The sequence below is a fragment of the Mixophyes fleayi genome, chromosome 8, assembly GCF_038048845.1.
Source record: "Mixophyes fleayi isolate aMixFle1 chromosome 8, aMixFle1.hap1, whole genome shotgun sequence".
Lineage (NCBI taxonomy): Eukaryota > Metazoa > Chordata > Amphibia > Anura > Limnodynastidae > Mixophyes > Mixophyes fleayi.
This window is the reverse complement of record NC_134409.1, coordinates 58,387,836-58,412,716: the sequence shown is the minus strand read 5'-3', so window position 1 is coordinate 58,412,716 and position 24,881 is coordinate 58,387,836. Positions and strand designations below refer to the sequence as shown.

The following is a 24,881-nucleotide window of genomic DNA, read 5'->3' as shown; positions in this document are numbered from 1 at the left end:
GGCACTCCAGGGGTTGTGAAACTACAAGCCCCAGCATGCTTTGCTAATATATAGCAGCTTATTGCTGGAAGGATATGCTGGGACTTGTAGTTTCACACCACCTGGAGTGCCACAGGTTAGCCAACACTGCTTTAGAGCATTCTATAGATCAGTATGAATCACTGCCCTCTTTTATAGGACAGAGGCCTAGTGACAGCAACATCTACAACCACACATTGCTAACATATACTGTAAACTTTATATTGCACCTTGATAAGGAAAATAAGTCCAGCACTACCCATTGGTAGTGCTGCACTACCCTACTCAGGATAATATCAAAGGACAATCCAAATGTAACAGCTTTACTGTCAGAGTCGAGTAATCAGATGCCTGTTCAACCCCAATTACATGGTTAAACGTGTGAACAGTCAAGTTCAATGTAAATCAGAAAGGCGCTGTAAGTAATAGAAACCCACAAATAAAGTGATTAATTAGACAACAAGGTAAAAATCAGAAATGTACTCGCAATATGACTGAAAGAACAAAGCAGTAGAAGAACATATACAGTCAAATATACATATATATATATACACATATATAAACATTTTATATATATATATATATATATATATATATATATATATATGTTAACCCATTTGCATGATACTCATTCATTCTAGTCAAATCAAGCTATTTAAGGTGTTAAAAAGGTTCTTGTCATGCATTTGGGGCTAGGCCAGGCCTCCTCAGGGGAAGAGCGTTACTTCCCGAAGTAAGCGCCCTTTTTTAACGTGGTTTTGTCCACATGTCACCACCTCATCATTCTTCTCCATCACCTCATCCTTCATCTTCATCGCCACATCCTTAATCTCCATCGTCTTACTGTTCTAAAACCTCTCGATACACAACGTTTCTGCTAAACACCTTATCGCTGTGCTCAATCAGTCTTCCTTGAAGGGCAGTATTCATAACCTGCACTTTCACATCACTGCTTCTCCGTACTCGTGAAAATGCGACATACAATTGTCCATGACCAAACACAGGCTCTGGTAAATAAATACCCACACGGTCAAGAGTTTGAGCCCTCAACTGGTAAATTTAGCCATTACTACCCCTCCCACGGGGGTAAGGGGGGATGATGGAAGTTAACTGACTTCACTATTATAATTATTTTGTCAAATAATGTCAGTATACCAAATTTCAGGTCAATTGGGTGAGCCCTTTCTGAGAAAATAGTTTTTTCCACACACACACTAACACACACCGCTAGGCTTATATATATTAGATATATATATATATATATATATATATATATATATATATATATATATATATAATACGGGGCACACAACACTCCAACAATGCTTTTACAATAAAAAGTCAATTGTATACTGGTTTGATACCGTAATGATATTAATTTTTAACATTTCAAACGGAGGGAGGGGATATAAGACAGTGAGGAAAAAGGGGTATAGTACAGGGGTGTAGGGGAAAGGGTTGAGGAAATTGGTAAGGAATGTGGGAGAGAAGTTCACGTAATGAATGGGGAGGGATGGTCTAAACTGGCAACCTGTCCCAGGTCCGTTACCTGTTACAATCGGAGTAGAGGCTGAATATGATAAGCAGCCCATGGGGACCAGACTTTGTAGAAAGATACGGAGGAGCCCCTCAGGATGCTGGTGATATGTTCCATCTGGTAGGTGTGCCAAACTCAAAAACACAGACCATTTGAAAAGTTGGAGGTATAGGATTTTTTGGCAATTTTCTGCACTAACAATATGTCTGAAAAGTTTATGGGTGTGAGAGGGGAGATCTGGGATAGGCAAGAGGTAAAGGGAAACTAAGGATTGCAGAGGCTAGAGAGAGGACAGCGGTCTAGAGCGGGCATAGTTTGGGACAGTCCCACCATATGTGCATGACTGTTCCAGTGCTTGTTTCTTGTTATATAGCGTGTAGTTTTATGGAACATATCACCATCTATGGAGTAATTTATTGGCGTTTTCCTGACTGCGGACATTTATGGAACAGCATGCTGTACATTCGTAGATGTTGGACCAGTCTTCATGTTTTAATGATTCCTCCAGGTCTGCTTCCCTCTGTGTCTGGAAACGGTCTTTTACATACATGGTGAGAGGGAACATTATACAATATAGAGATGAGACCTTTTGAAGATGGTCCAAAGAGACATAGACTCTCAAACACTGGGTTTCCTAGCTAATAGCTGGGTTTTGACCATTTGATGGAAATCCCTGATCTGCAAATATATTTTTTTCATATAAATTCTTTATTTATCAGGAAGAGAAAATACAACAATGCACCTTATCGATGAAGCAACATAAATATGCATATAATTACATTTAATACAGTAATATGTTGTCAGCGTAACATATGCAAGGTCTAGATGATAGAGGTCCATCTGTCAATAAATACAATAAAGCAAGCAAACCAATTCTGCTTCCTCTTTCTCTTTTTTTTTTTTTTAATGAATCAAAATAAACACAATTTGACAAAGGTGAAGAAAAGAAGGGGGGGCTGACAAAAAGAGGAATAGGGGAAAAACAGGAGGAAAGAAGGTAAGGGGCAGGAAGGGGGGAAGAATATGAGAAGCTCTTCAAATTATCTTCAAATATTCTCGCTGAGTGTTGGTAACTGTCAGATCATATCCCTGGAAAGGTGAGGGGTCTACCTATTTAAATTGCCTTGTATAGGAATTAAAGAGGGTCAATTTTTAAATGTGTAACCCTCAATCGATCGAGGTTGGAGTACAAAGAAGGGTCTTAAATTCTTTGGTTTCCTTAAACTTTAACCAGCTAAACCAGATGGCCGTGAAATCGGACTATTTGTCATTTACAGAAAGAATAATATCATCCATTGACATGTAAAATTCCACTCTGGTGAACCAATCCTTAATTGAAGGGGGATAGCGAGATCTCCAGTGCATTGGAATAACTGCTCTAGCTGCATTGTTTAAGTGTTTTAAAAGTGAATTCTTGTATTTAGATGGAGTATTGGAAAGAGATAGTAGCCAAAAACCCGGATCAACAGGAACTTCGTGACAACAATAGTCTTAGAGAGCCTAATAACTTCATCCCAAAAGGGAGTAATATGAGGACATTCCCACCTTATATGCGCCAAAGAACCAAAAGCTCCATTACAGCTCCAACATAATGAGGACATCTGAGGGTGAAATTTATGTAGTGTGGAGGGGCATCTATACCATCTTGTCAGAAGTTTATAGTGAGTTTCCACAACCGAGGCACTCACAGAGCAACTATGTGTATTTTGATAAATCTTGTGCCAAGAGGTTTGTGATATATAAGGTGCTAGGTCACGCTCCCATGGACCTGTATACGATGGAGCCACTTGAAATATATCATTCATTAGGATTTTGTAAATACCTGAAATGGTATGAGAGGGTGTATTTTTAGATAGACACAGAGCCTCAAAGGGAGAAGGTTCCCTAGCCAGAGATTTCCAACCTCCCACTGACTTGACATAGTGCATCACCTGAAAATATTTCCAGTACTCGTTTGAGGGTAGCGAGTATTTAGACTGGAGTTCCCGAAAGGAACAGAGTTTCCCTTTGACCACCAGCTGGCCGAGGTTGATAATCCCAGCTCTAGACCACTTCTCAAATGAAATTCTGGACAAGCCAGGAGGAAAATCTGAATTGCACAGGATAGGAGTCAAAGGGGAGGGAAAGGCTGCCACACTACTCCAGGTGCGAAGTTTATTCCACACTGTCAGAGTGGGCCCAATCGTAGGGTGACATATCTTAGGGACCTTAAACAACCATGGAAGAGTTATTAGATGACTACCAATGAAATTACCCTCCAATTCTACCCACTGCTTATCCTTTCCCCCTCTGGTCCACTCCAAGATTCTATTCAAATATACTGCCTGGAGATAACTTTGAAACATAGGCAGCTAGACTCCTCCTTGGTGCTTTCGTCTATATAAAATAGAGTGTTTGAATCTGGGCATTCTCCCCCCCCCCCCTCCCCCCCAGACAAATCCACGAATGAGTTTTTGGAGATTATCTATAAATACCTTCGGGATCTGAATCGGTAGTGCTTGCATAATATATAATACCTTCGGTAATATATTCATTTTTATGATACTCATTCTGCCAAACCAAGAGAACTTCGGAACAAACCATGATCCTAATTCTTTTTTAATCTTAGACAGTAGTGGAGAGTAGTTCAGACGGAAAAGATGTTCATTATTTTTTGCAATGGAAACTCCTAGGTAACATATGTGTGATGCTTGCCAATTAAATGGGAACGCCCCCTTAAGACCTGCAATCATATGTTCTGGAGCGGAAATGTTGAGCGCGTTAGATTTGGAATAGTTAATTTTAAAGTTAGAGAGATGGCCAAACCTTAAAAATTCAGACATCAAATTAGGGAGAGAGATAACTGGGTTGGTGACTATTGCCAGTAAATCATCAGCAAATAGAGCCAAACGATATTCCTTTTTTCCTATCTGCAGACCCGAAATATCCGGGTTACATCTAATAGCCCTCGCCAAAGCCTCCATGCATAATATAAAAATTAAAGGTGATAATGGACAGCCTTGACGAGTTCCATTAGAAATAGAAAAGGAGTCAGATAAAATACCGTTTATTCTGACCTTAGCTGTCGGAGAACTGTATAAAGCTAAAATTCTATTTAGAAAGGCGGGACCCATTCCCATGTGCCTCAGAATCCCCCTCATAAAACACCAATTCACCCTGTCAAATGCTTTTTCGGCATCTGTTGACAGGAGAACCGTGGGGACCTTGTTAACTCCACCAAAGTCTCGGGGGAGAGAGATTGCTTGGGATCTGTCACGGGCACTAGGAGTCTTTACCCAGGGATCACCAGGTGATAGTCTTACCAGAGCAGTATAGGTGGTAATATGGTACTCTGGTAGCAGGGTGATCACGGAACAGGAAATAGCAGATGATGAGATGCTCAGGAAAGTCTATGACTAGCAGCACTGGCAATATGGAGGTAGTAATACACGAGGAACTGTATGGACAAAGGACACGTGAAGGTAGTCAGTGGTCTGCGGTAGCAAGTTGTACCACTGCTATAGTGAGGAGGAATGTCCAACAGAAACGAGGAGGTGATGAGAGTCAGCGGTCTGCGGATAGCAAGTTGTACCGCTGTCTGAGTGAAGGAATGGAATCCAAGTGGAGGTATCCGGGGAGTCAGTGGTCTGCGTTAGCAAGTTGTACCACTGCTATGTGAGAGGATACTGGAGCAGGTGAAACTGGAAACAGGGGTCAGTGGTCTGCCACTAGCAAGTTGTACCACTGAATATATATGTGAGGAGGTGCACGGGGAGAGACTGCAACACAATATATACACGGGCACCTTGACTTTGATCCACAGTAATATGCACAATATAAATGTATAAATGACTGAACAACACTGCCAATATAGAAAGTCTCTTGAAGTAATCCAGCATGAGATAACACAGTCAATGATGGCAATAGACTCAGCGGATAGTACACTCCAGAGGAGAACCAACACAGTCCAGCAAGGTATGCAATACACAGCACAGTCAATGGGAAGTATGCATACCGTGGTTCAGGAGAAGGCAGTCAGACAGAAGTGCAGAGATACCTGAACGGCAGGAGGCCGGCAGGATGCAAAGTCCCTGGATGGGTGAAGCGGTGGTCTAGCAGGTGCAGCGCACAGGTAGGTAGACCAGCAGGGAACCCAGGAAGGCGTGGAGAGCGGATCAGCAGTAGATGGATGCGTAGCGCTGAGAAGTAACAGCAGCGGGTCTCTGCGGGAACACGGAGGTGGCCAATAGCAACCAGCAGGTGCAGTAACGATGGGACACCAGAGCAGAGTTGAACTGGAACAGTTGATCACGGAGAGTAGCGGGTAGCAATAGTGGCAGCAGACTCAAGGAAACACGGGAGAGTTGACAAGGACTGAAGACTGAAGCGCACAGAGGCAGCGGATAGGAATCAGCTAAACAGTCACGATGAAACACAGACGGGTTGCAGGTTGAAGACTGTAGTGCACGGAGGCAGCGGATAGGAATCAGCTAGCAGTCACGATGATGAAACACAGACGAGTTGCAGGTTGAAGACTGTAGTGCACGGAGGCAGCGGATAGGAATCAGCCAAACAGTCACGATGATGAAACACAGACGAGTTGCAGGTTGAAGCCTGTAGTGCACGGAGGCAGCGGATAGGAATCAGCCAAACAGTCACGATGATGAAACACAGACGAGTTGCAGGTTGAAGCCTGTAGTGCACGGAGGCAGCGGATAGGAATCAGCTGGCAGTCACAATCATGAACAGGTGAGTGGATGTGGATGAAGGACTGTAGTGCACGGAGGCAGCGGATAGGCATCAGCTAACAGTCCCAATGATACATGGTAGAGTTGAAGTGATTAGAAGACTGTAGTGCACGGAGGCAGCGGATAGGAATCAGCTCACAGTCACGATGATACAGTAGATGGTAGAAGTGGTATGGGAACCACAGTAGTAGAAGTGGTTTGGAAACCACAGAGGTAGAAGTGGTTTGGAAACCACAGGAATCAGCTGGGCTGAATAAACGAGGAAACACAGGAACACCTTCAGAGACTCATGGGGAATGAGACTCCAAGATCAGGCAACGTGGTGTTGACCACAGGTGCTTAATATAGGGAGGTTGCCTGATCTGCCAATTAAGTTAAAGGAACATACACTGAAGGTTTGGAAAGGGCTGCGCATGCGCAGTCCCTCAGGATAGAGGACGTCCACGGTTCCTAATAGTCCGGGAAGAAGCACTCACAGTCCGGTGAGTGACAGTACCCCCCCTTTTAAAGGTGGGCACAGAACGCCTGGAACCGGGCTTGTCCGGATTTTTGGAATAAAACTTCTTCAGAAGGGCAGGAGCATTAAGATCTTCAGCTTTGATCCATGAACGCTCTTCAGGACCAAAGCCCTTCCAATGAACGAGGAAACGGAGGACTCCTCGCGAAATTTTTGCATCCAATACCTCAGTAATCTCGAAATCCTCCTCCTGATGAACTTGAACTGGCTGCGGTGCTGAGGGAGGAGTCGAGAAACGGTTGATGATGAGAGGTTTGAGCAAGGACACATGGAAGGCATTGGAAATCCGAAGATTCTTAGGAAGAAGAAGTTTAACACATACTGGATTGATAACTTGAATGATCCTATATGGACCAATAAAACGAGGGGCGAATTTCATAGATGGAACCTTCAAACGAATATTTTTGGTAGATAACCAGACACGATCTCCAATTTTTAGTGGTGGAATAGCCCGCCTCTTCTTATCTGCGAAAGACTTATATTTATTAGATGTCTTCTTTAAACAGGTTTTGACCTGAGACCAGATATTTTTGAAGGTTTGACAAGCAGTCTCCACAGCAGGAACTTGGGTGGGCGGGAGGGCAGGAAATTCCGGAAAAGACGGATGGTGACCGTAGACCACAAAGAATGGAGTTTTGGATGATGACTCATGGTACATGTTGTTATGGGCGAATTCAGCCCAAGGGAGCAATTCTACCCAGTTGTCTTGGTTGGCTGAAGAGAACATCCTAATAAAAGTCTCAAGATCTTGATTGACTCGTTCCGTTTGTCCGTTAGATTGCGGATGGTAAGACGATGAGAGTGCTAATCGTATGCCCAAGGTTTTACAAAGGGCCCGCCAGAATCTGGAAACGAATTGTACTCCTCTATCCGACACAATCTCAGACGGACATCCATGGATGCGGAAGATTTCTTTAATGAAATGTTCAGCCAGAGTAGACGAGGAAGGTAAACCGGACAGAGGGACGAAATGGGCCATCTTCGAAAATCTGTCTACCACTACCCAAATAGTATTGTGATTCTTACTTGGTGGCAAATCAGTAACGAAATCCATACTAATATGGGTCCAAGGCTTGGACGGAATGGGTAGTGGTCGCAGCAACCCTGCTGGAGTTCTGCGGGAGGATTTGAACTGAGAACATAAATCACAGGAAGCAATAAACTCTTTGACGTCTCTCCTCATTGAAGGCCACCAGTAACTACGAGAGAGAATCTCAAAGGTCTTGTGTTCACCGGCGTGTCCAGAAAAACGAGAGGCATGGAACCACGAAAGGATTTTCCTCCTCAGAGTAGGAGGCACAAGGGTCTTCCCAAATGGTAGCATTTTGGTGGATGAAGCAGCCAGAGAAATACATTTGGGGTCTAGAATAGCATGGTTGGGAACCTCTTCTACATCAGAGGACGTCACAAAAGCTCGAGATAGAGCGTCAGCTTTCTTGTTCTTAGCGGCTGGTTTGAAGGTTATAATTAATTCAAAACGGGAAAAGAAAAGAGACCATCTTGCTTGACGAGGGTTCAAGCATTGAGCAGATTGCAAATATGACAAGTTCTTATGATCCGTGAAGATCGTCACCGAATGGCGAGCTCCTTCCAACAAGTATCTCCATTCCTCTAATGCAGCTTTGATGGCCAGCAACTCCTTGTCCCCGATAGTATAATTTTTCTCTGCGGGCAGAAGACCCCGAGAGTAGAAGGCACAAGGATGTAATTTTTGTTGCTCCGAGCGTTGGGAGAGAATAGCTCCTAAGCCCACATTAGAGGCATCTACTTCTAGGAAGAAGGGGAGTGTCACATCAGGCTGTCGCAGAATGGGAGCAGATGAGAAGGCCTCTTTGAGGATTTGAAAGGCTTGGAGAGCCTCAGATGACCATTGCTTAGTATTAGCCCCTTTCCGAGTTAGGGCCACAATGGGAGATGCAATGGATGAAAAGTCTTGAATGAAGCGTCTATAGTAATTGGCAAAACCTAAAAAACGCTGGATGGCACGAAGAGTAGTTGGCTGAGGCCAATGTAGTACAGCATTTACTTTGTCTGGATCCATCTTCAGGCCAACTCCGGAAACTATATACCCCAAGAATGGAATCTGGGGTAACTCGAATGAACATTTTTCCAATTTACAGAACAACGAGTTTTTCCGTAGTCTGGAGAGGACCTCTGCCACATGTTGGTGATGAGAAGGCAGGTCCTGTGAGAAGATCAATATGTCGTCTAGGTAGACAACGACACATACATATAATAAGTCCCGAAAGATCTCATTGATGAAACCCTGGAAAACAGCGGGGGCATTACATAGCCCGAAGGGCATTACTAAATATTCGTAATGCCCATCTCTGGTGTTAAACGCGGTCTTCCATTCGTCACCGGAACGGATTCTAATTAAATTGTTGCACCACGAAGATCCAACTTAGTAAATATCCGAGCTCCCTTGATGCGATCAAATAGCTCAGTGATCAGCGGAATGGGATACCGATTCTTGATAGTAATGGCGTTGAGTCCACGAAAATCTATACAAGGGCGTAATGATCCATCCTTCTTTTTGACGAAGAAGAACCCAGCTCCAGCGGGAGAGGTGGAAGGTCGAATGAACCCACGCTGGAGATTCTCCTGTATGTACTCAGATGTGGCTTGAGTTTCAGGTAACGAGAGAGGATAGACCCGACCCCTGGGAGGAGTCTTGCCAGGTAGAAGGTCGATCGGACAATCCCAAGAACGATGAGGAGGAAGACGTTCAGACTGAGCTTTATCAAACACATCGGCAAATGAAGCATACTGAGGAGGGAGTCCCGGGGAGGAAGATGAGATGGAAGATCGCTGTACTTTAAGAGGAATAACTTGAGAGAGACAACGATGGTGACATTCAGACCCCCAAGACGTAACTTGAGGGGTGCGCCAGTCAATCTGGGGAGAGTGACACTGAAGCCATGGAAGGCCTAAGACAATCGGACTTGTCGTAACTGGAAGAATTAAAAACGAAATTTCTTCATGGTGTAGTACACCAATCTGAAGGGTTACTGGAGACGTACTCTGGGTGATGAGACCATTGATGAGGCGTGATCCATCTATAGCCGTCACAGTAATGGGTGTTTTTAAAGTGATCACTGGTAGGGACCATTGATTCACTAGTGATTTAGAAATGAAATTTCCTGCTGCTCCGGAATCAATCAATGCCTGTGACTCAAAGGATTTGGTAGCAAAGGAAATCGTAACATCAAAAGCGCAGACTTTAGATTTCATAGACAATGGAGAGGACTCCAGGGACCCTAACTTCACCTCTCCAGAACTAGTTAGGGCCTGGCATTTCCCGATCTCTTAGGGCAAGAGCTGAGCATATGCGTGGAATCAGCACAATAGATACAGAGTCTATTCTTTACTCTTCGTTTCCTTTCCTCTGAAGATAATTTGGAACGTCCTATCTCCATGGGAATCACAGAGGATGGAGCTGGACGAAATTGAGGGTTTAAACGAAGAGGTGCTTTGACAGCTGTTGTTTTCTCAGACTCTCTCTCACGAAATCTCATATCTACACGATGGCAAAGAGAGATCAAATCTTCTAGTGACGAAGGAAGCTCTTGGGTAGTCAGTGCATCTTTAATTTTATCGGAGAGCCCCTGCCAGAAGGCGGCAACTAATGCTTCAGTGTTCCACTGAAGTTCAGAGGCTAAGATCCTAAATTGAATGACATACTGTCCTACTGTATGGGAGCCTTGTCGCAAACGAAGAATGCTGGAAGCAGCGGAGGTCACACGACCTGGTTCATCGAACACACTTCGGAACGTGGAAATGAATTTGGCACTATCTTGTAGAATTGGATCGTTTCTTTCCCACAGGGGGGAGGCCCAAGCCAGGGCTTGTCCCGAAAACAATGAGATAAGATAGGCCACTCTGGAACGATGGGTAGAAAAATTTTGAGGTTGGAGTTCAAAATGGACTGAACATTGGTTAAGGAAACCTCTACAAGTTTTGGGGTCCCCGTCATATTTTGACGGAGTAGGCAGGTGAAGCGTAGGAGCTGTAGACACCTGGGATGGCACTGGGGAAACGGAGGAAAGCACAGGAGCTTCAATATTAGCTGTAACAGTCTGTCCAGATGTTCCTTGGGAGGTTAATGATTGGTAACATTGAAGTAACAGCTGTTGGCGAGCATCCTGTTGCTCCACACGGCTGACCAGATGCTGCAGCATCTCTTTAGCGGTAGGTTCCGTATCTGGGTCTGTCATGGCCTGATCTTACTGTCACGGGCACTAGGAGTCTTTACCCAGGGATCACCAGGTGATAGTCTTACCAGAGCAGTATAGGTGGTAATATGGTACTCTGGTAGCAGGGTGATCACGGAACAGGAAATAGCAGATGATGAGATGCTCAGGAAAGTCTATGACTAGCAGCACTGGCAATATGGAGGTAGTAATACACGAGGAACTGTATGGACAAAGGACACGTGAAGGTAGTCAGTGGTCTGCGGTAGCAAGTTGTACCACTGCTATAGTGAGGAGGAATGTCCAACAGAAACGAGGAGGTGATGAGAGTCAGCGGTCTGCGGATAGCAAGTTGTACCGCTGTCTGAGTGAAGGAATGGAATCCAAGTGGAGGTATCCGGGGAGTCAGTGGTCTGCGTTAGCAAGTTGTACCACTGCTATGTGAGAGGATACTGGAGCAGGTGAAACTGGAAACAGGGGTCAGTGGTCTGCCACTAGCAAGTTGTACCACTGAATATATATGTGAGGAGGTGCACGGGGAGAGACTGCAACACAATATATACACGGGCACCTTGACTTTGATCCACAGTAATATGCACAATATAAATGTATAAATGACTGAACAACACTGCCAATATAGAAAGTCTCTTGAAGTAATCCAGCATGAGATAACACAGTCAATGATGGCAATAGACTCAGCGGATAGTACACTCCAGAGGAGAACCAACACAGTCCAGCAAGGTATGCAATACACAGCACAGTCAATGGGAAGTATGCATACCGTGGTTCAGGAGAAGGCAGTCAGACAGAAGTGCAGAGATACCTGAACGGCAGGAGGCCGGCAGGATGCAAAGTCCCTGGATGGGTGAAGCGGTGGTCTAGCAGGTGCAGCGCACAGGTAGGTAGACCAGCAGGGAACCCAGGAAGGCGTGGAGAGCGGATCAGCAGTAGATGGATGCGTAGCGCTGAGAAGTAACAGCAGCGGGTCTCTGCGGGAACACGGAGGTGGCCAATAGCAACCAGCAGGTGCAGTAACGATGGGACACCAGAGCAGAGTTGAACTGGAACAGTTGATCACGGAGAGTAGCGGGTAGCAATAGTGGCAGCAGACTCAAGGAAACACGGGAGAGTTGACAAGGACTGAAGACTGAAGCGCACAGAGGCAGCGGATAGGAATCAGCTAAACAGTCACGATGAAACACAGACGGGTTGCAGGTTGAAGACTGTAGTGCACGGAGGCAGCGGATAGGAATCAGCTAGCAGTCACGATGATGAAACACAGACGAGTTGCAGGTTGAAGACTGTAGTGCACGGAGGCAGCGGATAGGAATCAGCCAAACAGTCACGATGATGAAACACAGACGAGTTGCAGGTTGAAGCCTGTAGTGCACGGAGGCAGCGGATAGGAATCAGCCAAACAGTCACGATGATGAAACACAGACGAGTTGCAGGTTGAAGCCTGTAGTGCACGGAGGCAGCGGATAGGAATCAGCTGGCAGTCACAATCATGAACAGGTGAGTGGATGTGGATGAAGGACTGTAGTGCACGGAGGCAGCGGATAGGCATCAGCTAACAGTCCCAATGATACATGGTAGAGTTGAAGTGATTAGAAGACTGTAGTGCACGGAGGCAGCGGATAGGAATCAGCTCACAGTCACGATGATACAGTAGATGGTAGAAGTGGTATGGGAACCACAGTAGTAGAAGTGGTTTGGAAACCACAGAGGTAGAAGTGGTTTGGAAACCACAGGAATCAGCTGGGCTGAATAAACGAGGAAACACAGGAACACCTTCAGAGACTCATGGGGAATGAGACTCCAAGATCAGGCAACGTGGTGTTGACCACAGGTGCTTAATATAGGGAGGTTGCCTGATCTGCCAATTAAGTTAAAGGAACATACACTGAAGGTTTGGAAAGGGCTGCGCATGCGCAGTCCCTCAGGATAGAGGACGTCCACGGTTCCTAATAGTCCGGGAAGAAGCACTCACAGTCCGGTGAGTGACAGGATCAGTCTCTAATTTTTTAATGTCTAAAAGGAGGGCATCCCTGACCTCCGTCTTCTGTTTTTTAAGAAAACTACCCAGCTGTATACACTTACCCCGAATAAAACATTTGTGAGCCTCCCACACCACTAACTTAGAAGTCTCGCCATTATTATTTATAGATATATATTCATCAAGAGAAGACTCTAATTGGGCTTTACAATAATTATCTTGTAAAAGTAATTCATTAAACTTCCACATCCATTGTCTGGGATGGGGAACAGCCATATTGATAATCATATAAACCGGAGCGTGATCGGAGTCTGTCACTTGTCCTATCCACGAGTCATCAACCCATTCAAGAAACTTGTGATTAATAAAAAGATAATCAATCCGAGAGTATGAGGAGTGGGGATGTGAGAAAAAGGTATTATCCCTATCGGAAGGGTGGAAAATACGCCAAACGTCAGCCAGCTGGTGGTCATGGAACTCCCTTCTGACCCTACGAGCATCCTTCAGGGACGTCCTCGGGGATGAGTCTATCTGAGGAGTCAAAGCCCAATTCAAATCCCCACTTAATACCACCACACCCTCAAGTTGATCCCCAATTCGAGACAGGGTTCTAGTTATGAAAGAAGCCTGGGAACTATTTGGTGCATATATGTTGACAAAGGTAAATAATTGGTTGGAAATCCTAACTTTAACCATTAGGACCCTACCTTCTTCTAGAATGGTCTTGGAAAGTTCCGTTAGTCTGAGGCGTTTAGCAAACGGAATCGCTACTCCTCTCGTCTTATTCGAGGAATAATTATTAAAAACACCAGTTGGGTAATGGCAGTTACAAAATTTCGGAGCTATAACTTTCTTAAAATGGGTTTCTTGTACAAAAGCTACATCCACCCTGTCTATAAGAAGTGTGTGTAATAGGCTAGATCTCTTCTGCGGAACATTTAAACCCCTAACATTCGTGGAAATAATTTTTAACTTATCCATTGTCGAATCTTTTTGGAGAGAGCATCATTGTTTCGGGCTTTTCAGGATTTTGGTAGAAGAATTCACATGGTAACGACCATTTTTCCTCAGGGTAAATCTGAAATAGAGCTTCAATGGGTGGAGGAAAGAGGAAAGGGGGGGGGAAAGGAGGGATAAAGACATAGACAAATGAGACATAAAAAAAACATGGAAGTCATTACAATTACAAATCAGTACAACTACAATTACAAAGAATCTGTAGTAATTGAGATTAGAAACAACCGTCACATATACCAGAGGAGTAAGATATCAGACCCTCTGGACAAATTTTACAGGACGGAGATAAGTGGGGTAAGGGGGGGTGTCGGGGCAACACCAACCAGGCATTAGTGTATTTAAAGGAGCAGAGGAATATAAAATAAACTGCTTGTATAGTACGTATGAAGCAACTGTATATTTAAAAGCTAAAATATACCAAGTGCATAGAATATGCACATATGAAAATGTGGAAAAAAGGGAAGGGGGAACCATTTTCTCTGTCAAACTATAACCTAGATCTATAACCATTTCAAGGCAACAATAAAAAGGGTGGGGGCAATGTTAACCTAACATATCTAGGTACAATTTAAATAGAGTAAACATATAATGGCAGGTGAGTACTTAACCTGTAACAGAAAGGAAGAAACTTCCAAGAATAGGCCTAAGGTCGCCTATATAATGGTCTAGAAAAAATACCTGTGACCTATGTTTGTCAACTTAGAGTCTAGGTCAACATATGTGAAGCTACATAAGATATTGAAGCATATATGCATTGTAGAAAGTGGCGTCATTACCACAGACCCTCATTTCAAGTCCCTTCTTGATCTTCAGGAATGTCCAATGGGCGAGATCTTCTATTTCTCGAAACCTTGTGCCAGGTTTTTTGACTTGCTGAAGGGAGTGATGGCAGCAAAGATGTTGGATTCTGCCAATCCGGAATGGATAGTTTGGGAAGGTTAAGACTTTCACAAAATGAATCGATTTCCGAATGGTTGTGAAGAGTGAAAACTTTACCCTCTAGATTCACTTGGATACTCAAGGGAAACCCCCAGCGAAATCTTATGGAGCATTTCTTAAGTTCATCAGTGAGGGTTTTCAATGGCCTCCTTTGTTGCAGGGTGGACCACGACAGGTCTTGAAATATCTGAATCTCATGACCATTGAATATTAGACTTGAAAGGCTTCAAGCTTTTCTTAATATTGCTTCTTTCACTGTATAGTAGTGAAGTCTACAAATGATGTCGCGGGGCTTGTCAGACTGTGCACCTCTTGGCCGCAAGGCTCTATGGACCCTATCAAATATAATTTGCTCATTTGGATCTGCTTCCAAGAGTTCATTGAAAATCTTAGTTAGTGCATCTATGATGCCTTGAGGGGGAACATCTTCTGGTACTCCTCTGATTCTAAGATTATTTCTTCTCCCTCTGTTGTCGATGTCATCTAGTCTCTTACAAAACTCGGTAGCATCTTTTGCCTGGTGCATGACAAGATCTTGGAGTTTGTCAATACGGGAGTCCATCGCCTCCTTGCTTTCCTCCAAGGAGATCACCCTATCGGCCACCTGAGTGAGGTCAGCTTTGAATGAGGCCAACTGAGACTGAAGGGTCTCTTGTATTTTAGTTTCAAGTGCCTGGAAATCTGATTTAGTGGGTAAAGTTTTTAAATGTGCTAAGATTTCCTCCAGGTCACTCTTGTCATGTATGGTTGAGACCGATCTAGAGGGCGACACTTGTGATGACCCCGGCATATTGGAACCAGTTGGTTGAGATGAATCTGGAGTAGTAGCTAAAGAAGCTTTACTAGAAAAGAGCTGGTGAAAAGCTACTTGTGTCGTGGTTTCTTTCACTTTTTTTTAAGTTTTCTTTAAAGGAGTTTTGTTATTCTTCCCCATTTAATCCCCTTGCATAATCATTAATTCACAATATGCGTTCAGATGTTGCTTTACATAGGAAGCCTGGTCCTGCGACACCCCAAACCCCTTTCCCCCAGGGGGGACGTGTTATTCAGCCATATCTAATAAGGTGGATCCGTTTTTACTGCATGGCACACATAATGCATCAAGTGCCCACTTGGAAGAATAGCACAGTTTATCTATATGTCAGTCACATAAATTTCAGATGCTATGCAGTATGCTTGAGTTTTACTGTGGAGTGCAATATGAAAATCAGCCACTAGATGGAGATAGAGAGCAGATCTCTTCTCGCATGGAGCTATATAAAGAATTTGAATTTCTTGCTGGAATTAACCTCTTATTGTCTAGGATTATTTTGCTTATGCAGGCTTCAAGCAAATTAAGCAAAAGTGCCACCAGAACTCTGTATATAATTTTGGTACTGATTGCAAGTGGACACTTGCGTGCACTGCCTTATTGAGCAATCTGTGTTGACGGGGATGTTTCAAGCCACTTGGAGGTTCAAAGCTCAGTGTGAAATGACTATCTGGAGCAGAGGTAACAGCAAGAGGGATTCTTATATGAGAACCACAGTTCTGATGAAGCATCAGGTTAGTGCTGTGTTACTGACCTCGCTTTAATATCTTCCCAAGTGAGCCAGTAATGGGTTGAGGGGTGAAGCAAGATACCGCTGTCTATATCTGCATCTCCACGGAGCTATGATGATCACACCTGTACCTCTCACACCTGGGCTGATAGATGTCACTGATGGCACAGCTTCTGAGCCCGATCCCTCCACTCAGCAGATAGGTCTGCACAGTTTTGCCGATTCACAGGTCAGTGAGGCTCCGTGAGAGTAAAGGCGGCGGGGGCACCAGGTCTTAACAGCCTCCATTACACCTCACTCCGTTCTCTCAGAATCTCCCTGGACAGAAAAGAGGTCTAACGGGTAGGGGTATAGCTAAAATGAGACAACAGCCCAGAGCAAGTGTAAAGTGCAATGCTGTTTAGTTTAGCTTTCTCCCAAGCTCGGCCAGGACTTTCGCGCCAAAACCATTAGGCGATCAGATAAAGGATATTGTAGACCAGGATCCAGATATAAATTGGTCTGGTGAGACTTTGGTACTACCGCTATCCGATGGTATTAATTAGGATCTCGTTCTGGTGCCTAAGATCCAGGTGGGAGCAAAGTGAAGTTGTTCAGAGATCCTGATCTGCAAATATTGATGGAACTGTCCCCTTGTAAACCTACAGCATTTTGCCAGGTCTGAAAACTGTGGAAGGATGCAGACCTGGTGATATGATTTAAAAATAACAGTTTTCCCCCCACCTGCCCACTTGTTATACATAGGACAGGAGAGGCCAGGCCTAAAGGTGGGGTTGGACCAGAGGGGTATCAAAATCAAGGGGGCATGAGAGAGAGAGGCCATTCTATTACATTGGGCCCAAATTGAGAGGGAAAGGGCAACCACTGGATGAGATCGAGCAGGGGCTGGGCATTGTGTGGTAGGAAGCCAGAGAATAGAGCAAATCATTGATCCCTCCAGTAGGTCTAATTCTATATCAACCAGGTCCTTGTTTTAGCTGAGGAATGCCATTGCCCTAATCGAGTCACATAGTAATAATTGAGAAGATTGGGGATGTTGAGGGCATCTGCCATGGGGGAACCCTGGAGGATACGGTGGGAAATCCTAGGTCTCTTGTTTGACCAGATAAAGCACATTAAAGAGATCTGCAACATTTTGAGGGTTATGGAGGGGACCCTAATGGAGAGAGTGTGAAAGAGGTATAGTAGTCTAGGAAGCAAATTCATCTTCACTGATGTGATCTGTCCCACTCAAGATATCATGAGTTTGTCCAAGAATGTCAAGTCTCTTTTAATACAAGCTATGAGTGGGGCATATTTAGCTCAATTGAGATTTTCCACCTTTCTGGTTAGTGCTATACCCAGATACCTTATGTGGTCGGAGTTCCACTGAAAATGAAAATATAGCTCCAAAAGTTTTTTCAGTTTAGGAGGGATGTGGAAAACCAGGATGTCTATTTTAGAGGTATTGACTTTAAAATTTGAAAATGTGGAGAAGGTGTGGAGTTCCTGAAATAGATTAGGGAGGGAAGTTAAGGATTTAGTGGTAGTAAGGAGAATGTCATCTGCGTAGAGAACAATCTTGTGGCTGCTAGAGGGCAATTGTATACCGGTGATTTCAGGGTTTAGGTGTATTTTTGTTTTTTTGACTAATGCAAAGAAGAGAGGGGAAAGAGGACAAGCCTGTCAGGTCCTGTTTCAGATGGGGAAAGAGGGAGAGGAGCAGCCGCTCACCTGGACCGAGGCAGTGGGATTGTAATATAAGGCCGATCCCCCGATGAGGAAACGATCTTGGAAACCATAGGCGGTAAGGGTCTTCACCATGAAGGGCCAGACAACTCGGTCAAGCGCCTTCTCAGTGTCTAGGGAAAAGAGGAGGGAGGTTTGTTTGTGTTTGTTAATGAGGTGGATAAGGTCTATGGTCTGTCTAGTATAGTCCGCACACTGGTGTTCTGGGACGAATCCAACCTGATTGGGATGTACTAGTTTCGGGCGTACGTAATTTACTCTGTTTGCGAGGACTTTAGCGTATATCTTCAGATTTATGTTTAGTAATGAAATGGGGTGATAACTACTACAAACAGAAGGGTCTTTTTTTCTCTTTCGTTATGACAGTGATCCAGGCTCGGGTTGTGGCTGGGTCAAAGGTGGCCCCCACCAAAAATTTAATTAATCCAAAAGGTAATCTTAGGGCTAAGGACACCAGCAAATTTTTAGTAGTATTTAGCTGGGAAACCGTCCGGGCCCAGAGCAGAGGCAACCTTCATGCTGCATAGGACTTGATGGTTTCCTCCTCTGTTATATCGGAGCTAAGAAATTTGATAGTTGAGTCAGTGAGCTGTGGAAGATTGCAGGAGTGCAAATAAGTGCATATCCTCCATTCCAGGGCGGGGGGTGGCGGGTCTTAGGCGTTCAAATCATAAAGTGAGGAGTACTAGGTTTAGAATTGTTTAAGTATCAAATTTGGGTTATATGTTAGTTGTCCTTGAGAATTTTTAATAGAAGAAATCGCATTGCGTGTGCACCTCTGTTGCAGCCTCCGGGCCAGGAGGGAGTCTGCCTTATTGCGCTTTCCGTAAAAGCTTTGTTGGGTACTTTAAGGTTATGGGCTATTTTTTTTAGATAAGACCACATTGAGCTGGCACCTCACTATCAGTTTCCGCAGGTGTGATGGATCTAGTGAACCCTGATGTTGAATGGGAACAGATAGCTGTATTAGAAACTCGACTCCTCTCCCTTCTCACCCCTTTCCTGTTCCCTCCCTATGTCAAACAGCTGCTATACTAATAAGTCATCCACGACTAGTGGCCTTGTGTGCCTCCCAGACCATGGAAGGGAGTCTCATTTAGGGCAAAGAAGTTTGTAAGTGCCTCTGTTAGTTCTAGGCATGTCATGGGGCTGAGCAGTGAGGGTGTTGTCTAATCTCCATGTCTGGCATCGTTTGGGGAGATTTGCTATATCTTGTTGGAGGGATACTCCCATATGATCTGTCAAAGTGAACGGGTGAAACCTGGCTCCAATAAGTTTTGTAGCAAGTCAAGAGTCTACTAGGAAATAGTCTATTCGGGTGTATATCCCATGAGGATGAGTAGAAAGTGTATCCTCTGTCAGTGACATTAACCACCCGCCACGCGTCTAAAAGAGAATGTTCTTTGAGTAATAAAGCATATCGCCCCCCATGAGCAAGTGACTTTCGGCATGTTTATTCACAAGGCAAATACCTTCTGTAAAAAGGGGATCTGGCCATTGTTAGGGGCATCATGTATTCTATTTTTGTTTGGTATTGTATGATCATTTTACTGTAGATGATTGTTGTTTTCTATACTAACTGATCTCATTGTTCTAATTACTTAATTCATTTGCAGCTTTTTAACTACTTGTTTATTTTCTCTTTATTTACTCTCGTGCTGAAATAGTCCAACTTTGAAGCTTTGTAGTTTTAACGCAAGATGGTCCAGAAGAATATAATAACCAACAGGTTTTGTGAATTCTGTTTTATTTTGGGAACCCAGTAAGGTTGAAATTACTTTCTCCCTTTACATCCACAGTTCATTCCTGTGCTTCTGTATAATAGGAAATCCATTAGCGCTGCAATCACTCCCTTTTTTACAATTTTATCCAACAAGATGGTCCAGGTTAACCTGTATCTACTGGCTGGTGGGGAACAGCCTGTACATGTTCCTCTGCTTTGCTCTTTGAGTCATCAGATTGTAAGTGCATTTCTGAGCTTTACCTTGCTGTCTAAACCACAAAATAGATCAAATTATTTTTTCTGTTTACAGTGCCTTCCAGATTTACTTTGACTATACTGTATACTGCCAACTTGACCATTCTTCATGAAAGTGCAGTATTAATCACGTAAATCACATGTAGTCACTTGTCAAGCTCAGGCTCACTTTATTATACCAAGCCCCCTCCGTATGACACCTTCACTCACTTTGCACCCTCTTGAAATAAAAACAAATTCTTAACAATTTAAATGGAGTATACCACTTACCTTTTTTTTTAGGGAGGTATCTGTTTATTAAATTTGGCCAACTGCTTAAGCAAATAGGATATATTTATTTATATATCCATTTGAAAGAAAATAATGTTTAACTTTTATGATTTGTCCTAGGCCGCCATTTTCTTGTTTATTCTAATTGGAATCTTGGAGCTATTGGCAAACTGCTTTCAGGTAAGCCTTGACTTTTTAATTTAGTGCTATGATGCCTATGTAACAAAAAAATTATATACAGGTAGATTTTGGGTTGCAGAACCATTTTCTCTGGTAAATTAGCTCCTTACAATGTATGGTTGCCAAAAAGCAGGTACTGCTAAAATTCTTTAAATGCTACTCTCCAAATATCTCAGAAACTGTGATATTTCAAGGCACATGTACCACCTGTAAACAATTTACAATAGTTTAAGTAACCCATCACTTGATTGCAAGGTGCGATCACAGGAGGAAAGCAAACCACTAGAATTTAGGATAAAAAACGTAACTGAAATATACTTATTCTATAAGACAAATGTGATTGTTAAACACAAACTTAGCCTATAATGAATTCAAGAAATTAGTAGAGAAATTGCAAGATGCAAAGGGACTTGCGGAAAAGAGCAATTGACGTTAATACAATAATTTGTCATTTGTATGTTGGGGAAGGCTGGGCATGAGTAATGCAGGTTGAAATCTTAAACGCTTCAAATTGTAGTGCAGAGATGGGTAAAGTTTGGCACAGTCTAACTTCAAGTATACAAGCAAAATGTGGTATTTTGGTGCTTATTATGTTTTTGGAAAAATATAGACAGTTAAGAAAAGCGCAAAACTCTTATAGCAAGTAAATCATACCACCACAGATTTATTAATCCACATATAACAATTTAATTCATGTAAAATGCATGCAAAAGATATATACACAATAATCAGAAATGGTTAAAAATACTTAATTAAAAATAATTAAAGGTCCAATTTATTCCAATAAGGAACCCAATGTGCTATTTAATAGTATCATTGGATCTACAGTGCACTAGTAGGTCATAGTCATCTTGTACATTGTAACAATGCTTCAAATAACTATTACATGTTTGGGATTCAAACTTTCAACCTTTAGATCTCTAAACTTTTCACTAATCAACTACGTTGTTATGAAATCAAATGCTGATCAAAGGATTGAGAGGAGTATTCCAAACTAACGATGTTAACAATGGGATCCACTTTGCGATTTCACATTAAACAGGAACTAAAGTTAGTAAAGCTGAACTCGGCTGCTCCGTGAATTAGGGAGATGTATGTATGTAGAGCTTGGCACAGCTCTTGCAGAGGGAAGCAAATCTGTCTCCACCTCTTGTAGTTGATTTAATGTGCTCTATACTAGTCACTTGAAGCCCCTCTAGGGAGCCGTTATGGTTTTGTATAAAATGTTGTGCTAAACTATGTGTACAGTTACCTTTTAAAATATTTCTCCTGTGTTCCAGGAATATCACATTCAAGGTTCTTATGGTCCTAACTACATATTGAGCACCACATTTACATTCCAATAAGTAGATCACAAATTTGGACTGGCAATTCATGAAATCCCCAATTTCATAATTCTCTTTTGTTGTGGAAGAATGAAAAGTTGTTTTTCTATTTTGAATGAATGAACATGTTATACAATATTTCTTATCACATTTAAAAAAACTAGGTTTACTGGAGAGCCAATTAGTTTTTATTGATTGATACTTAATATTCTTATTAGTTTCCTCAATACTTTTATAATGACTTGGGACCAGCCTATTTTTTTAATATCACAGCCCTTCTAAAAATCACTTTGGGATCTTTGTGGATTGAGGTCATCAGTGTTTTATCATGTTTGAGGATTGAAAAAGTCTTTATAATATTTTGAATATGCTTAGAGTAAGAATTATATTGACTAATAAAAATAACATGTTCCTTGGTATCTAGCATATCTTCTTTCTCAAAACTATTAGCTTTCTGTTTCTTCACTAATAGTGTTTCTCTTTTTATTGCTTTCACTTTCAAAAATGCTTTATTCAAAAGTGTTTGTGGGTAGCCTTGATCTAAAAAGAAATTGAGTAGGGAATTTGCTTGTCGAAAAAAGTCTAATCTGAGGTGTCACCTTCCCAAATAAAAAACAAATCATCAATGTACCTTATATAGAACACCAGGTTCGCCCCATAGCCACTATTTCAAATGTATTGTTGTTCAAATAGCCCCATATATAGGTTTGCAAAGCTTGGGGCGAATCTAGTGCCCATTGACATACCATGAATTTGCAAAGACTGTGAATCAAAAAGGAAATAATTATGTGATAAAATAAATTTAATTCAATCTAAAACAAACTCACACCATGATACATCAAAATTCTCATCTTGTTCCAAATAATGTTTCACCGCATTTACACTCCCTCATGGGGAATATGTGTATACAAAGTTTCTATGTCACATGTTAAAAAAGAATAAATATCTTTACATTGAAATGACAATATAGAGTTTAAAAATTGTGTTGTATCCTTTATACAGGATTTAAGTGTCACGATGTGGGTCTGCAATATAGCATCAACAAATAGTGACAAATAATGTGATGTGGGGGACCCAACACCAGAAATAATGGGACTCCCAGGGAGTGAAGTGAGTGACTTATGTATTTTGGGTAAATAATAAAAAGTGGGGGTCACCGGGTAACAAGTGAACAAAAAACCTCTCTCATCCCTGGATATTGCCCCATCTGCTATACCAAGATCAAGTACCAAAAAAAGAGCTAGTCGGATCACATTTAAGTTTCTGATATAAAACTTCATTATTTAACTGTCTCAATGCCTCCTGTACATAATCATCTCTATCCAAAATTACAAGACCTCCACCTTTATCAGCTGGTTTTATTATAATAGTAGAATCTTTCATAAGTCTTTTTGGCCTTTCTCTCCTGTCTGCTTAAATTATCACACAATTTTTCTTTCCCTGCTTTTTCACAAAGAGATTTCAAATCACTTAAAGTACTTGAGTAGAAAGCATTAATAAAACCGGTTTTGTGTTGTTAAGGGTAGAATTCAGATTGCTTCTTCAAAGTTTTATTCTTTGCACTCACATTTGTATCACAAAACAGATATTTTGTCAACTACAGTTGTTTCAAAATGTTCTTCCTGTAAAGATTCTAAAATATGAATAAGTATATAACATGTTTCATCAAGAATATAATAGGCTCTCCTACTATATTATTTTGTTTAAGCTTTTTGTTTGCAAAATATCTCTTTCTATGTAAATCTCTTGTAAATTTATTGAGATCTACAAATAGTTTAAGAAGGTCTGGTTTACATGCAGGTGAATATTTCAAACCTTTACCAAGGAGTGCTAATTCATGGGGATCAAGTATTGTCAATACTTGAATACCAAATTGTTAATAAATCAAATTAATTCTCAAAACAAAATAGATTATTAAAAAACACTCTTTAGAATAAATTTGGTACTGGTGACTGCAGCTTTTCTGGGGATTTGTTGTGTGACAATCCCTAAATAAATTGGAAAAATATAGACAGTTAAGAAAAATTTTGTATTGAAGTCTTACAGAAGCGCCCATTTTTTATCCTTTTTGGATACATATATATTTATTGTTCTTCTTTTTGTGTATTTTTTGGTCTGCATACTCTGATACACAATATGGCGACTGTTAAGTGGTTCATGGAAAGAAAATCTAGGTGAGAAAATCCTCTAATGGAAAATAATTTTTCTAATGGTTTAAATGAACAAAAAGAAACTAATAAAGATATGTGGGACAGAATAACTTTACAAAAATATGTGGATGAAAAACTAATACCTAGAGCAGGGTTGTCCAACCCGCGGCCAGCGGGCCGCATGCAGCCCAGCACACCTGTAAATGTGGCTCAGAAGGAGTTTTGGTTGTTGCAAGGTTGCAGCGCTGTTAATGGAAAAAAAAAATCCTGCAAAAAAAAGAAAAGAAAATACTTACCTTGCGGTTACGCGGTCACGTCAGCTGGTACTCCGGCTCCCTCCCTTGTCTCCTCCTCCGTGAGGCGCTCACAGTGAATGTCGGGTGTGATGTCATCACGCCCAACATTCATTGCGGAGCGTAGCACAGAGAAGTCACCCGCGCGAGAAGAATAATCAGCAGCACAGAATTGGAGAAGAGGACAGGAGAACAAGCCGATTAAAAGGTAAGTTAAGGGGGATTTTTTTTTATTATTTCAAGGGACGCTGACCAGTGCATAAAAGTCACCTGGTCCTGGAGCATCATGGACCTTATCTCCCTGCTACATACTTCTACTTGTAATACTAATGGGGCATTATATATTATTCTCTTTGGCCCATTATAAGTTGTTATCCCTTAACTAACATAGTGGTGTAATTAGCAAAACGGGTCACAATTTGGAGTCACAGTGGTGTATATGTCAGGTACTGCAGGCCTGGTCAGGGCACCC

At 42.3% G+C, this 24,881-nt stretch overlaps 1 protein-coding gene across 4 annotated transcripts in view; it reads left to right on the top strand.

Moving 5' to 3' along the window:
- The window catches only part of LOC142099303 (uncharacterized), a 36,461-nt gene that overhangs the window by 5,516 nt on the left and 6,064 nt on the right, over positions 1–24,881 (top strand). For 3 of the 4 annotated variants that reach the window (XM_075182631.1, XM_075182633.1, XM_075182630.1), the window contains 2 exons: positions 20,013–20,174; positions 20,582–20,641. In XM_075182631.1, coding sequence (XP_075038732.1) covers positions 20,013–20,174; positions 20,582–20,641 — 222 coding nt within the window. The remainder of the gene's footprint in view (positions 1–20,012; positions 20,175–20,581; positions 20,642–24,881) is intronic. The other variant, XM_075182632.1, reaches the window with a different exon arrangement.